Source organism: Hypanus sabinus, chromosome 20, assembly GCF_030144855.1.
Source record: "Hypanus sabinus isolate sHypSab1 chromosome 20, sHypSab1.hap1, whole genome shotgun sequence".
In the NCBI taxonomy this organism is placed as follows: domain Eukaryota; kingdom Metazoa; phylum Chordata; class Chondrichthyes; order Myliobatiformes; family Dasyatidae; genus Hypanus; species Hypanus sabinus.
Genome location: NC_082725.1, coordinates 66,093,230 through 66,108,338, shown reverse-complemented (window position 1 = coordinate 66,108,338; position 15,109 = coordinate 66,093,230). Strand labels below are relative to the sequence as shown.

Below are 15,109 nucleotides of genomic sequence, written 5' to 3'. Positions count from 1 at the left end.
GGAACACAGAACACTGATCAGTACAGGACGGGAACACAGAACCCTGATCAGTACAGGACGAGAACACAGAACACTGATCAGTACAGGATGAGAACACAGAACACTGATCGGTACAGGAAGGGAACACAGAACACTGATCGGTACAGGACGGGAACACAGAACACTGATCAGTACAGGACGAGAACACAGAACACTGATCAGTACAGGACGAGAACACAGAACACTGATCAGTACAGGATGAGAACACAGAACACTGATCAGTACAGGACGAGAACACAGAACACTGATCAGTACAGGATGAGAACACAGAACACTGATCGGTACAGGACGGGAACACAGAACACTGATCGGTACAGGACGGGAACACAGAACACTGATCAGTACAGGACGAGAACACAAAACATCGATCGGTGTGGCACGGGAATATGGAACATCATTTGATACGACACGGGAACATGAAACACTGATTGGTACAGGACGGGAACACGGAACCCTGATCAGTACAGGATGAGAACACAGAACCCTGATCAGTACAGGACGGGAACATGAAACACTGATTGGTACAGGACGGGAACACGGAACCCTGATCAGTACAGGATGAGAACACAGAACACTGATCGGTACAGCACGGGAACACGGAACCCTGATCAGTACAGGACGGGAACACAGAACACTGATCGGTACAGGACGGGAACACAGAACACTGATCAGTACAGGACGAGAGCACAGAACACTGATCGGTACAGGACGGGAACACGGAACCCTGATCAGTACAGGACGGGAACACAGAACACTGATCGGTACAGGACGGGAACACAGAACACTGATCAGTACAGGACGAGAACACAGAACCCTGATCAGTACAGGACGGGAACACGGAACCCTGATCAGTACAGGACGGGAACACGGAACCCTGATCAGTACAGGATGGGAACACAGAACACTGATCAGTACAGGATGAGAACACAGAACCCTGATCAGTACAGGACGGGAACACGGAACCCTGATCAGTACAGGACGGGAACACAGAACACTGATCAGTACAGGACGAGAACACAGAACACTGATCGGTACAGGACGGGAACACAGAACACTGATCAGTACAGGACGAGAACACAAAACATCGATCGGTGTGGCACGGGAATATGGAACATCAGTTGATACGGCACGGGAACATGAAACACTGATTGGTACAGGACGGGAACACGGAACCCTGATCAGTACAGGACGGGAACACAGAACACTGATCAGTACAGGACGAGAACACAGAACACTGATCGGTAAGGAAGGGGAACACAGATCACTGATCAGTAAGGAACGGGAACACAGATCACTGATCAGTACAGGACGGGAACACGGAACCCTGATCGGTACAGGACGAGAACACAGAACACTGATCAGTACAGGATGGGAACACAGAACGCTGATCAGTACAGGACGGGAACATGGAACCTTGATCAGTACAGGATGGGAACACGGAACACTGATTAGTACAGGACAGGAACACAGAACACTGATCGGTACGGCACGGGAACACGGAACAATGATCGGTACAATCAGTGTTCTGCATTCCTGTCCTGTACCGATCAGTAAGGCATGGGAACACGGAACCCTGATCCGTACAGGACGGGAACACGGAATACTGATCGGTACAGGACGGGATCACAAAACATCGATCGGTGTGGCACGGGAACATGGAACATCATTTGATACGACACGGGAACACGGAATACTGATCAGTACAGGACGGGAACACGGAATACTGATCGGTACAGGACGGGAACACAGAACACTGATCAGTACAGGACGAGAACACAAAACATCGATCGGTGTGGCACGGGAATATGGAAAATCAGTTGATACGGCACGGGAACATGAAACACTGATTGGTACAGGACGGGAACACGGAACCCTGATCAGTACAGGATGGGAACACAGAACACTGATCAGTACAGGACGGGAACACGGAACCCTGATCAGTACAGGACGGGAACACGGAACCCTGATCAGTACAGGATGAGAACACAGAACACTGATCGGTACAGGACGGGAACACGGAACCCTGATCAGTACAGGATGGGAACACAGAACACTCATCAGTACAGGACGGGAACACGGAACCCTGATCAGTACAGGACGGGAACACGGAACCCTGATCAGTACAGGACAGGAACACAGAACACTGATCAGTACAGGACGGGAACACAGATCACTGATCAGTACAGGACGGGAACACGGAACCCTGATCAGTACAGGACGAGAACACGGAACACTGATCAGTACAGGACGAGAACACAGAACACTGATCAGTACAGGATGGGAACACAGAACGCTGATCAGTACAGGACGGGAACATGGAACCTTGATCAGTACAGGACGGGAACACGGAACACTGATCAGTACAGGACAGGAACACAGAACACTGATCGGTACGGCACGGGAACACGGAACAATGATCGGTACAATCAGTGTTCTGCATTCCTGTCCTGTACCGATCAGTAAGGCACGGGAACACGGAACCCTGATCCGTACAGGACGGGAACACGGAATACTGATCGGTACAGGACGGGATCACAAAACATCAATCGGTGTGGCACGGGAATATGGAAAATCAGTTGAAACGGCACGGGAACATGAAACATTGATTGGTACAGGACGGGAACACGGAACCCTGATTGGCACGGCACGGGAACACGGAACCCTGATCAGTACAGGACGGGAACACGGAACAATGATCGGTACAATCAGTGTTCTGCATTCCTGTCCTGTACCGATCAGTAAGGCATGGGAACACGGAACCCTGATCCGTACAGGACGGGAACACGGAATACTGATCGGTACAGGACGGGATCACAAAACATCGATCGGTGTGGCACGGGAATATGGAAAATCAGTTGATACGGCACGGGAACATGAAACACTGATTGGTACAGGACGGGAACACGGAACCCTGATCAGTACAGGACGGGAACACGGAACCTTGATCAGTACAGAACGGGAACACGGAACACTGATTGGCACGGCACGGGAACATGGAACAGGCCCATGATGTCAGTTTGCACCAGTATCCCAATTAAACCTAATGCTCATAGTCCTGGAGCAAAAGAGACAGACTGACTTCCTGTTTGAGTTGAACAAAATCATGAGGAATGTTGATGGACATTTTCCGGTGGCATTGACTAATGAAAAGACACTGGTTTGGCATGTGAGAAGATTTTCTGATGATACGTGCAGCTTAGGTGTTGGACAGATAAAGAGACTCAAAGACTGTCTTCGAGCATCCCTGAAGAACATAGCACTGCAAACAATGAGATCCGAGTTGTTTTAGTCAGAGACAATCAGAACAGAAATTGGCCCTTTTTTTTATCTAGTCCATGCCATAGCCTTCTCCCTGCACTGGGTCCACATCTCTCCTTAGCCCTGTATATACCCAAACTTCTCATAAACTTTGAAATTGAGCTTGCATACACCACTTGCACAGGCAGCTGATTCCACCCTCCCACAACCATCTGAGTGAAGAAGACAGCCCTCATGTTCCCCTTGAACTTCTCAACTTTGACCCTTAATCTATGACTTCCGGTTGTAGTCCCACCCAATCTCAATGGAAAATGCCTATTTGTATTTCCCCTATCTATACCCGTCATAATTTTGTAAACTCCTATGAAATCTCCTCTCGGTGTTCTACGTTCTAAAGAATACAGTCATAACCTGTTCAATCTTATAACTCAGACCCAACAACATCCTTGTACATTTTCTCTGTACTCCTTCAACCTTGTCTAGAACCTTGTCCAAAATTGCACACAATACTCCATATTGGGTCTCACCAATGTCTAATGCAACTTCAACGTGACATCTCATGTCCTGAATTTGAAGCTTTGATTTATGAAGGGCAATGCGCCAAAGCTTTCTTTACGACCCTATCTGCCTGTAATGCCACTTTAATTACGGACCTGTATTCCCAGATCCTTTTGTCCTACCACACTCCTCAGTGCCCTACCATTCACTGTGTGAGATCCACCCTGGTTGGTCCTCCCTCCTGTCTGCACTAAATTCCATCTGTCATTTTTCCAGTTGCTGCAGATCCCTTTGCAGGCCATGGTACCCGCCACTTCACCGCAGATATCAAATTTGATCCAGTTAACCATATTATTATCCATATAATTGATATTGATGATAAACAACAAAGGACCCAGCACTGATCCTTGCAGCACACGACAAGTCACAGTCATCCAGCGAGAGGCAACCCTTGATGACCACTCTCTGGCTTCTCCCACTAAGCCAATGTCTAACGATGTCCTGACGAAGGGTCTCGGCCCGAAACGTCGACAGTGCTTCTCCCTCTCGATGCTGCCTGGCCTGCTGTGTCCCACCAGCATCTTGTGTGTGTTGTAAGCCAATGTCTAACGATGTCCTGACGAAGGGTCTCGGCCCGAAACGTCGACAGTGCTTCTCCCTATAGATGCTGCCTGGCCTGCTGTGTCCCACCAGCATCTTGTGTGTGTCGTAAGCCAATGTCTAACGATGTCCTGACAAAGGGTCTAGGCCCGAAACGTCGACAGTGCTTCTCCCTCTCGATGCTGCCTGGCCTTCTGTGTTCCACCAGCATCTTGTGTGTGTTGTAAGCCAATGTCTAACGATGTCCTGACGAAGGGTCTAGGCCCGAAACGTCGACAGTGCTTCTCCCTCTCGATGCTGCCTGGTCTGCTGTGTTCCACCAGCATCTTGTGTGTGTTGTAAGCCAATGTCTAACGATGTCCTGATGAAGGGTCTCGACCCGAAACGTCGACAGAGCTTCTCCCTGTAGATGCTGCCTGGTCTGCTGTGTTCCACCAGCGTTTTGTGTGTGTTGTAAGCCAATGTCTAATCCAGTTTGCCACCTCATCCTGAATTCTGAGCAACTGAACCTCCCATGCCTCACTTTCAAACATTAAATGCCTTTCCTTCATTCACTCTCTGGTAGCTTCAGTAAGAAATGTCTGTAAGATCAGAAAGATATGACCTACCACACACAAAGCCATGCTGGCTATCCTTAATCAGTCTGTGTCTATCCAAACACTTGTATATCCCATCCCTTAGAATACCTTCCAATAACTTTCCCTTAACTGTGGTCAGACTCATCAGCCTATCCGTTTAAGTTTAGAGTCTTTTTTAAAATAATGCAACAACACTGACTATCTTCCAATCCTCTTGTACCTCCCCTACCTCTGGGAATGATTTAAATGTCTCTGTGAGGGCCACAGCAATTTCTGCACATGCCTTGCTAAGACTTGAGGGAACACCTTGTCAGGCCCTGGGGATTTATCCACCCTGGTTTGTCTCAGAGTAGTAAACACCTTCTTTTGTTTGCTGTACACCCTGTCTTCGTTATATGTGGGGGATACGTTCCTCACAGTTGACGCATAATGTGAATAATTATTGAAATGGAGAAAATAGGGATGTGTTCCAGAGGGCTTCCTAAATATGTTTTATCTGTAATTTATTCACATTTTCATACCAATACGACACAAAAGCAGTACCACAAGGCACATTCGTATTATATTTCATCAATCTGAGGTAATATTCAATGTAATAGATCATAGCAAGTTAACATACTAGGGTGTACAGAACTCACCAACAGTGGCAGGTGTGTTCACTCTGGGAGATGAGTGGTTGTTGTGGTGTCGGGCAGCTTTACGTGGATAAGGTGCATGGATGGTTGTGGTCGTCAGGATCGTATCAAGCACAGCAAGGGGTGAAGGAAGACTCACAGAACTCTTAGAACTGCCGGCACCGGTTTGAAGAAAGTGGTGAGGGTTGTTCGTTTGGCAGCATTTTGTTTTTCAGCATAAGTTTGCTTGCAGGCAAAAAGGGTTGATGGCAGAGAATGACTGAAATGTTGACTCCGTTCTAAACTTGGGTCCATGCCCATCGCCATTTGTGCCAAGTGTTCCAACTTCCACCATTCCCTCACCGTTGGTAAACTCCTGGAATTTTCAAAATCACCTGTTGCTTGCAGCATCTGAGCGATAGTTCGCCATTAAAAAAAATGCCTTGAATGTGGATCACACCTTGGGCGAGTGGTTGAATCAGCGATGTTGTGTTAGGTGGCAGGAAACGCACTGTTATATTACGATGAACGCTGTCCAAATGTTTAGGATGGGCTGGCGCATTGTCAAGCAACAAAAGAACTTTAAAGGCAAGATTCTGTTCCCAGCAGTAGCATCCCAGCTGTGTTACCTCCACCTGATGCTGCACTGTTTATAATTTACAACTTTTTTTTCAAGTGTTAAAGTAGGCCAGCTGATGGCCTAGGATATGACATCGGATGCTTAGGAGGCATAGTTAAATATTTCAAGCACAAAATCACTGCACTGTGTGAGACCGGCAAAAGTTTAAGAGCAAGATCAAACATCCACACCTTGCCAAAACCAATGTGAAACTGGCGGGAGTGAGACTGTGAGGCGCGCGCAAGTGACTTGTATTCGTGGGAAAGCGGTGCTCCTCGCATAACTGTCAGTTTTGAACGCATATAAGGAGGCGTTGGTAGAAATAGGTTCCTCGCATAACTGTGAATCCGCATAGTCTGAAGACCCATATAACGAGGATAGGGTGTTCCTGCTTAAAAAAAGATGTTCAATTTATGGGGAAGATAGCAGAGATACGAGATACGTAAATCAAAAATTAGGAACTGATGCAACACACACAAAATGCTGGTGGAACGCAGCAGGCCAGGCAGAAGCACTGTCGATGTTTCGGGCCGAGAACCCTGCTGCCTGGCCTGCTGCATTCCACCAGCATTTTGTGTGTGTTGTTTGAATTTCCAGCATCTGAGATTTCCTCGTGTTGCTTTTTAAATTAGGAACTGATGTTAGTTTAGGAAGTGTGTGCAGAATGCTGTAAATGAGAAAGTGGTGGAGACAGGAGCGATCAGAATGTTTAGGAAGTGTGTGCAGAATGTTGTAAATGAGAAAGTGGTGGAGACAGGAGCGATCAGAATGTTTAGGAAGTGTGTGCAGAATGTTGTAAATGAGCAAGTGGTGGAGACAGGAGCGATCAAAATGTTTAGGAAGTGTGTGCAGAATGTTGTAAATGAGCAAGGGGTGGAGACAGGAGCGATCAGAATGTTTAGGAAGTGTGTGCAGAATGTTGTAAATGAGAAAGGGGTGGAGACAGGAGCGATCAGAATGTTTAGGAAGTGTGTGCAGAATGTTGAAAATGAGAAAGGGGTGGAGACAGGAGCGATCAGAATGTTTAGGAAGTGTGTGCAGAATGCTGTAAATGAGAAAGGGGTGGAGACAGGAGCGATCAGAATGTGAAGGAAGTGTGCGCAGAATGTTGTAAATGAGAAAGGGGTGGAGACAGGAGCGATCAGAATGTTTAGGAAGTGTGTGCAGAATGTTGTAAATGAGAAAGGGGTGGAGACAGGAGCGATCAGAATGTTTAGGAAGTGTGTGCAGAATGTTGTAAATGAGCAAGGGGTGGAGACAGGAGCGATCAGAATGTTTAGGAAGTGTGTGCAGAATGTTGTAAATGAGCAAGGGGTGGAGACAGGAGCGATCAGAATGTTTAGGAAGTGTGTGCAGAATGTTGTAAATGAGCAAGTGGTGGAGACAGGAGCGATCAGAATGTTTAGGAAGTGTGTGCAGAATGTTGTAAATGAGCAAGTGGTGGAGACAGGAGCGATCAGAATGTTAAGGAAGTGTGTGCAGAATGTTGTAAATGAGCAAGGGGTGGAGACAGGAGCGATCACAATGTTTAGGAAGTGTGTGCAGAATGCTGTAAATGAGCAAGGGGTGTTGACAGGAGCGATCAGAATGTTTAGGAAGTGTGTGCAGAATGTTGTAAATGAGCAAGGGGTGGAGACAGGAGCGATCAGAATGTTTAGGAAGTGTGTGCAGAATGTTGTAAATGAGCAAGGGGTGGAGACAGGAGCGATCAGAATGTTTAGGAAGTGTGTGCAGAATGTTGTAAATGAGGAAGGGGTGGAGACAGGAGCGATCACAATGTTTAGGAAGTGTGTGCAGAATGTTGTAAATGAGAAAGGGGTGGAGACAGGAGCGATCAGAATGTTTAGGAAGTGTGTGCAGAATGTTGTAAATGAGCAAGTGGTGGAGACAGGAGCCATCAGAATGTTTAGGAAGTGTGTGCAGAATGTTGTAAATGAGAAAGTGGTGGAGACAGGAGCGATCAGAATGTTTAGGAAGTGTGTGCAGAATGTTGTAAATGAGAAAGTGGTGGAGACAGGAGCGATCAGAATGTTTAGGAAGTGTGTGCAGAATGTTGTAAATGAGAAAGGGGTGGAGACAGGAGCGATCAGAATGTTTAGGAAGTGTGTGCAGAATGTTGTAAATGAGAAAGGGGTGGAGACAGGAGCGATCACAATGTTTAGGAAGTGTGTGCAGAATGTTGTAAATGAGAAAGGGGTGGAGACAGGAGCGATCAGAATGTTTAGGAAGTGTGTGCAGAATGTTGTAAATGAGAACGGGGTGGAGACAGGAGCGATCAGAATGTTTAGGAAGTGTGTGCAGAATGTTGTAAATGAGAAAGGGGTGGAGACAGGAGCGATCAGAATGTTTAGGAAGTGTGTGCAGAATGCTGTAAATGAGAAAGTGGTGGAGACAGGAGCGATCAGAATGTTTAGGAAGTGTGTGCAGAATGTTGTAAATGAGCAAGTGGTGGAGACAGGAGCGATCAGAATGTTTAGGAAGTGTGTGCAGAATGTTGTAAATGAGAAAGTGGTGGAGACAGGAGCGATCAGAATGTTTAGGAAGTGTGTGCAGAATGTTGTAAATGAGAAAGGGGTGGAGACAGGAGCGATCAGAATGTTTAGGAAGTGTGTGCAGAATGTTGTAAATGAGCAAGTGGTGGAGACAGGAGCAATCAGAATGTTTAGGAAGTGTGTGCAGAATGTTGTAAATGAGAAAGGGGTGGAGACAGGAGCGATCAGAATGTTTAGGAAGTGTGTGCAGAATGTTGTAAATGAGAAAGGGGTGGAGACAGGAGCGATCAGAATGTTTAGGAAGTGTGTGCAGAATGTTGTAAATGAGCAAGGGGTGGAGACAGGAGCGATCACAATGTTTAGGAAGTGTGTGCAGAATGTTGTAAATGAGAAAGGGGTGGAGACAGGAGCGATCAGAATGTTTAGGAAGTGTGTGCAGAATGTTGTAAATGAGAAAGTGGTGGAGACAGGAGCGATCAGAATGTTTAGGAAGTGTGTACAGAATGCTGTAAATGAGAAAGTGGTGGAGACAGGAGCGATCAGAATGTTTAGGAAGTGTGTGCAGAATGTTGTAAATGAGAAAGTGGTGGAGACAGGAGCGATCAGAATGTTTAGGAAGTGTGTGCAGAATGCTGTAAATGAGAAAGAGGTGGAGACAGGAGCGATCAGAATGTTTAGGAAGTGTGTGCAGAATGTTGTAAATGAGAAAGGGGTGGAGACAGGAGCGATCAGAATGTTTAGGAAGTGTGTGCAGAATGCTGTAAATGAGCAAGGGGTGGAGACAGGAGCGATCAGAATGTTTAGGAAGTGTGTGCAGAATGCTGTAAATGAGAAAGTGGTGGAGACAGGAGCGATCAGAATGTTTAGGAAGTGTGTGCAGAATGTTGTAAATGAGAAAGGGGTGGAGACAGGAGCGATCAGAATGTTTAGGAAGTGTGTGCAGAATGCTGTAAATGAGAAAGGGGTGGAGACAGGAGCGATCAGAATGTTTAGGAAGTGTGTGCAGAATGCTGTAAATGAGAAAGTGGTGGAGACAGGAGCGATCACAATGTTTAGGAAGTGTGTGCAGAATGCTGTAAATGAGCAAGGGGTGGAGACAGGAGCGATCAGAATGTTTAGGAAGTGTGTGCAGAATGCTGTAAATGAGAAAGTGGTGGAGACAGGAGCGATCAGAATGTTTAGGAAGTGTGTGCAGAATGTTGTATATGAGCAAGTGGTGGAGACAGGAGCGATCAGAATGTTTAGGAAGTGTGTGCAGAATGCTGTAAATGAGAAAGGGGTGGAGACAGGAGCGATCAGAATGTTTAGGAAGTGTGTGCAGAATGCTGTAAATGAGAAAGTGGTGGAGACAGGAGCGATCACAATGTTTAGGAAGTGTGTGCAGAATGTTGTAAATGAGCAAGGGGTGGAGACAGGAGCGATCAGAATGTTTAGGAAGTGTGTGCAGAATGCTGTAAATGAGAAAGGGGTGGAGACAGGAGCGATCAGAATGTTTAGGAAGTGTGTGCAGAATGTTGTAAATGAGAAAGGGGTGGAGACAGGAGCGATCAGAATGTTTAGGAAGTGTGTGCAGAATATTGTAAATGAGAAAGGGGTGGAGACAGGAGCGATCACAATGTTTAGGAAGTGTGTGCAGAATGTTGTAAATGAGAAAGGGGTGGAGACAGGAGCGATCAGAATGTTTAGGAAGTGTGTGCAGAATATTGTAAATGAGAAAGGGGTGGAGACAGGAGCGATCACAATGTTTAGGAAGTGTGTGCAGAATGTTGTAAATGAGAAAGGGGTGGAGACAGGAGCGATCAGAATGTTTAGGAAGTGTGTGCAGAATGTTGTAAATGAGAAAGGGGTGGAGACAGGAGCGATCACAATGTTTAGGAAGTGTGTGCAGAGTCAGGGCTGGGATAACTTTCTTTGCACTGTGACTGCACTGCGGCTCCCAACAATTCTTGGCAGTGTAATTCCCAGGATTCATCGGCAGCACGCATGCTCCTTTGGACTACATTTCCCATGAATCGGCCTGAAGGTCCCGGCGTGCATTGCGCAGGGAGGGGCTGTCGGACAGCGGCCATCTTGTGGTGTTGCGCGGTCGTTCCGTGTTCGGTCGCTCTCGATCTCTCTCCCGCTCCCGGACATACTGTACATCGGTTAGCAGCGGCAGCGCCAACAGCTTTTCGTTCCCCAAACGTCTTTCTACTAATATCGCATGTCCACTATTCAGAACCTCCAATCTTTTGGTGAGTCGCTCGGTTGGCGCCGGCGGGTGGCTGCGGGAGAGGGACGGGTGGTCTCGCCCAGGGACCGGCCTTTGTTCACAGCTGCGTGAAATGGCGGCGTCCGGGCGGGGGGATTGCAGGGAACGGACCGGAGAAGGGGTCGGGTGGCGGCTGGGGAGTGCATCCGAGCACGGTGTGGGCTGGTTGGAGGCAAGAGAGTGAATCGGGCTGGAGGGAGAGGGACGTGGCGGCGTGGACGCGCCCGTCCAACGGCGGGGGGGGTAGGGAGGTGGCGTGGACGCGCCCGGCCCACGACGGGGGGCTGGGAGGTGGCGTGAGCGCGCTCGGCCCACGACGGGGGGGGGGGGGCAGAGAGGCGTCGTGGACGCGCCCGGCCCACGGCGGGGGGGGCAGGGAGGTGGCGTGGACGCGCCCGGCCCACGGCGGGGGGGGCAGGGAGGTGGCGTGGACGCGCCCGTCCAACGGCGGGGGGGGCAGGGAGGTGGCGTGGACGCGCCCGTCCAACGGCGGGGGGCAGGGAGGTGGCGATGAGCGCGCCCGGCCCACGACGGGGGGGGGGCAGGGAGGCGGCGTGGACGCGCCCGTCCAACGGCGGGGGGGGCAGGGAGGTGGCGTGGACGCACCCGGCCCACGGCGGGGGGGGCAGGGAGGTGGCGTGGACGCGCCCGTCCAACGGCGGGGGGGGGCAGGGAGGCCGCGTGGACGCGCCCGTCCAACGGCGGGGGGCAGGGAGGTGGCGATGAGCGCGCCCGGCCCACGGCGGGGGGGGGGGTCAGGGAGGCCGCGTGGGCGCGCCCGCGTGCGGTGGGTGTTGGGGTTGGGGAGAGGTATATTTGGGGTGGGAAAGGCAGGAGTGGGGGTGTTTATTTGGGAGATTGGTGTGATGGCTGCGATAGGAGGAACAGGAATGCGGGTAACATGGCTTGTCTGGGCAGTTGGCGGGTGGGTGGGCTGAGAGTATTTGTCCTGTTCAGAAATACTGGGAACATGCTATTGTTTCTTCCGTAGTTTGGAAGTTCATGATCCACGAAACTTGTTGCGTTCTTTGCTTGTAATTTGCATTAGTTTTACTATTCTGAAGTTCATGAACTCATTTTACTGTGACATGTTTTGTTTTGCTGCCCTTAATATGTTGCAGACCCCTTTGCTGATGCAACTAAGGGTGACGACCGCCTCCCGGCAGGGACTGAAGAGTACATCCATATAAGAATTCAGCAACGTAACGGCAGGAAAACACTGACCACAGTCCAAGGCATTGCTGATGATTATGACAAGAAGAAGCTTGTGAAAGCCTTTAAAAAGGTATCATTTCTACATTGCTGCATTTCTATTTCAGATATTATAATTGTTGGCTTTAGTTTAAAAAATGGACAAGGGCAGCAAAACTGCAGGTCTTCACCATAACGGAATTGGTAAAATGGTAGTTCAAGATCCTTGATTCTTAACTAACTTTTTGGGAACCCCTTTAAAAGGAATGCTGTGGAGTATCATGCCAGTTCAAAACCAAACTTAGTAGCACTGATTTTTATGGTACCTACACTGGAATTTAGTTCCTGCAAATTATTAATTTAGAAGTGTGTATTTGTTTCATTCTAATTATCTTGGGTTTGGTTTGATGTAAGCTGTTTGATCTACAAGTCTTTCTGTGAGGATTGGTTTGCTTTATTGAAGAAAATGGTTTTGCTTTTTGAGGAAAGACAGACTTTGGGGGATGTTTGGATATGGAGCTGGCAAGAGGGCTTTTTCTTAATTTTGATAAATGTTGACTTTGTCGTAATTATCTCTTGGAAACTAAACTAGGTGCACCTTGTTCCAGTACGAAGAATATTTTGCAGTGATCGTTTAGTGCGTAGTTATTGTTGTCTTTGTCAGTCAAGGAGAATATATTGTGGTTTTATTTCAAATATTACATGTATTTGAATAGTTTCAAAGTATTTGCAGGAATTAATGATCCAACCTCTTTCTTTACAGAAATTTGCCTGCAATGGTACTGTGATAGAGCACCCTGAATACGGTGAGGTAATCCAGCTTCAGGGTGATCAGCGGAAGAATATCTGCCAATTTCTACTGGAGGTGAGAAAGAAATGTCTGGAAGTTAGGTGTGGCAATACATCAGCTTTGAGATCAGCTTCAGCTTGCTGTACTTCTACTAGTCCATATTGTTATAAAGTAGTTGATAGTGATAGCATGGGGGGGGGGGAGTGTTGCTTGCAATGTCCCCCTATGTGGTGTTCATGTGTTTCATCAACTGAAATCAGCAAATCTGTTTTAAAGCTCAACACTTTTTGTTTTCAATGGCCATTGATTCCATTGTAGTTTGTTTGCAGTGCATTCATATTTCTTGTAATGACTGAGCCCATGATTTGAAGAATGCATCATTGATTTAAAACCAATTGAAACTGCAAATTTTTATGGCATGTAGGAAGAAGTAATTAGACGCATTGTCTAGATTGTTCTCTATGTTCTTTTCCTTTATTTACTAACAAGATTTCTGAAATTATTTTATACCCAGGGAGCAAGGAAGGCATTCTGCAAGTTAGAAAATAGCACTGTTAGAGCTGTTTGGCTATATTGCATCACACCCGCATTCTAATGGGTTTCTTTCGTATTTTGCACACAGGTTGGCATTGTGAAGGAGGAGCAGTTGAAAGTCCACGGCTTCTAAAGGATGTGTTTATCAGCTGAGGTTTCTTGTATGGCTGGTTCTCTTTATATTTGTTAGCTAATTATATATAGATGCACACACAGATGTACGTATACTATGCAGAAATAAATTACTACAGTAAATGGACTTCCCATGTGATTGGATCTTCAGAATTTAACTCCGATATGCATGATGACAGAGAAAGTATGCTATTTAGGCTGGTAACTCATAAGAAAACCACTATAAGATGGTAACTAAAATGCCAGACATGTATATTTAGCACATTTCCAATGGAAATGTTTAGTGCTAATTGTTCTACTTAAACTTTCCTGATTTTGAGTTTTTGTTGTATTAAAACCATGTATGTTGTATAAGGCAATTAACAATAAACCAGCTATGTATTCTGACGGATGTAATTTGTTAATGGGAAATGAGTGTAGAGTTTCAAACACTGACTAGTGTGTTCTGCTGATATATTTATTTTAGCATTCTTGTTTACTGTTGGCCTTGGGGATTTAATAAACATAGAAACCATTTCGTAAACTATCCCTTTTCAACACATGCAGTTTGGCCTGTGGAATCATCTTCTGTTTGACCTTCTGAATGAAGTTGATTCCATTGCAATATCTGAACACAGTCATATTAAGCACATTATAAACAATTTGGAGAAAATGAGTTTAGGGTTTAATTGGGACAAGTGCTTAAGTTTAAGCCCTTTTTGGTCATATTCTGTAATGTATAATTACAGAGCGAGGCAAAGTAGAGAAAATGACTAATAAGTTGGCAGGGCAGGAAAATGGGTGAAGTCAGGTGACATTTTGATTTGGTTTCTTGGGTAGTGGTCTAATAATTGAATATAAACGGTAGCTGCAATGGTAACATTTCCAAATTAATTTGTTTGCTTTTGAGTTTCTGGTAGGCTGCTGAATACTGCATGCAATGCTGACACGTTCTGTCAGTACAGGTTAATAATAATTTATCTTAAAGGTGTGCTCATTTAGAATTTTTATTCTCTTTCTTGAATGGCTTACCAGTGTTTCCAGACTAGCCACAGGAGATAGTAACTCCTTTCCTTCAAACACATAAGCATTTTGCATATTTCAATGAAATCACTTATTTTAATGTTGAGTGCAGTCCTATTCCCTCGAAGGACAAACCACTTGATTTAACCTGTTGAGCTTTCACTACAACATCTTTCATCAAAAATATGTACTCAAAACAAGATCGGTTCTGTATATGCTTCCCAGCGGCTCACTACAACTGAACTGTTTCTCTGCTTTCAAATGAAATTTTCTTTCATATCTCTGACCTGTATTTTGAACTTCAGTTGAATTGTTACTCGAGTTATTTATTAGTCCATGCAGATTTGGTCAAATTCACAGGAGTTAAATTTTTGATTTAATATCCTGATATGTTGTAGAAGCATAGAAAACCTGCAACACAACACAGGCCGTTCGACCCACAAAGCTGTGCCGAGCATGTCCTTACCTTAGAACTGCCTAGGCTTACCCATAACCCTCTAATTTTCTAAAC

General features: G+C 46.5%; 1 protein-coding gene across 1 annotated transcript; it reads left to right on the top strand.

The window, feature by feature from the left end:
• Positions 1-10,739: 10,739 nt before the first annotated feature.
• LOC132378607 (eukaryotic translation initiation factor 1b) lies at positions 10,740-13,983 on the top strand. The gene is made up of 4 exons (XM_059945685.1): positions 10,740-10,932; positions 12,071-12,234; positions 12,904-13,005; positions 13,553-13,983. Exons 1-4 carry the CDS (start codon positions 10,902-10,904, stop codon positions 13,595-13,597), a joined length of 342 nt encoding a protein of 113 aa, XP_059801668.1. The 5' UTR covers positions 10,740-10,901; the 3' UTR covers positions 13,598-13,983.
• Positions 13,984-15,109: the final 1,126 nt, after the last annotated feature.

Bases quoted from the DNA above. Each gene is read 5' to 3' on its own strand.
- LOC132378607 (XM_059945685.1), top strand. From the start codon at position 10,902: ATGTCCACTATTCAGAACCTCCAATCTTTTG. The intron at 10,933-12,070 runs GTGAGTCGCTCG...AATATGTTGCAG, and splicing joins TCAGAACCTCCAATCTTTTG to ACCCCTTTGCTGATGCAACT. The intron at 13,006-13,552 runs GTGAGAAAGAAA...TTTTGCACACAG, and splicing joins TCTGCCAATTTCTACTGGAG to GTTGGCATTGTGAAGGAGGA.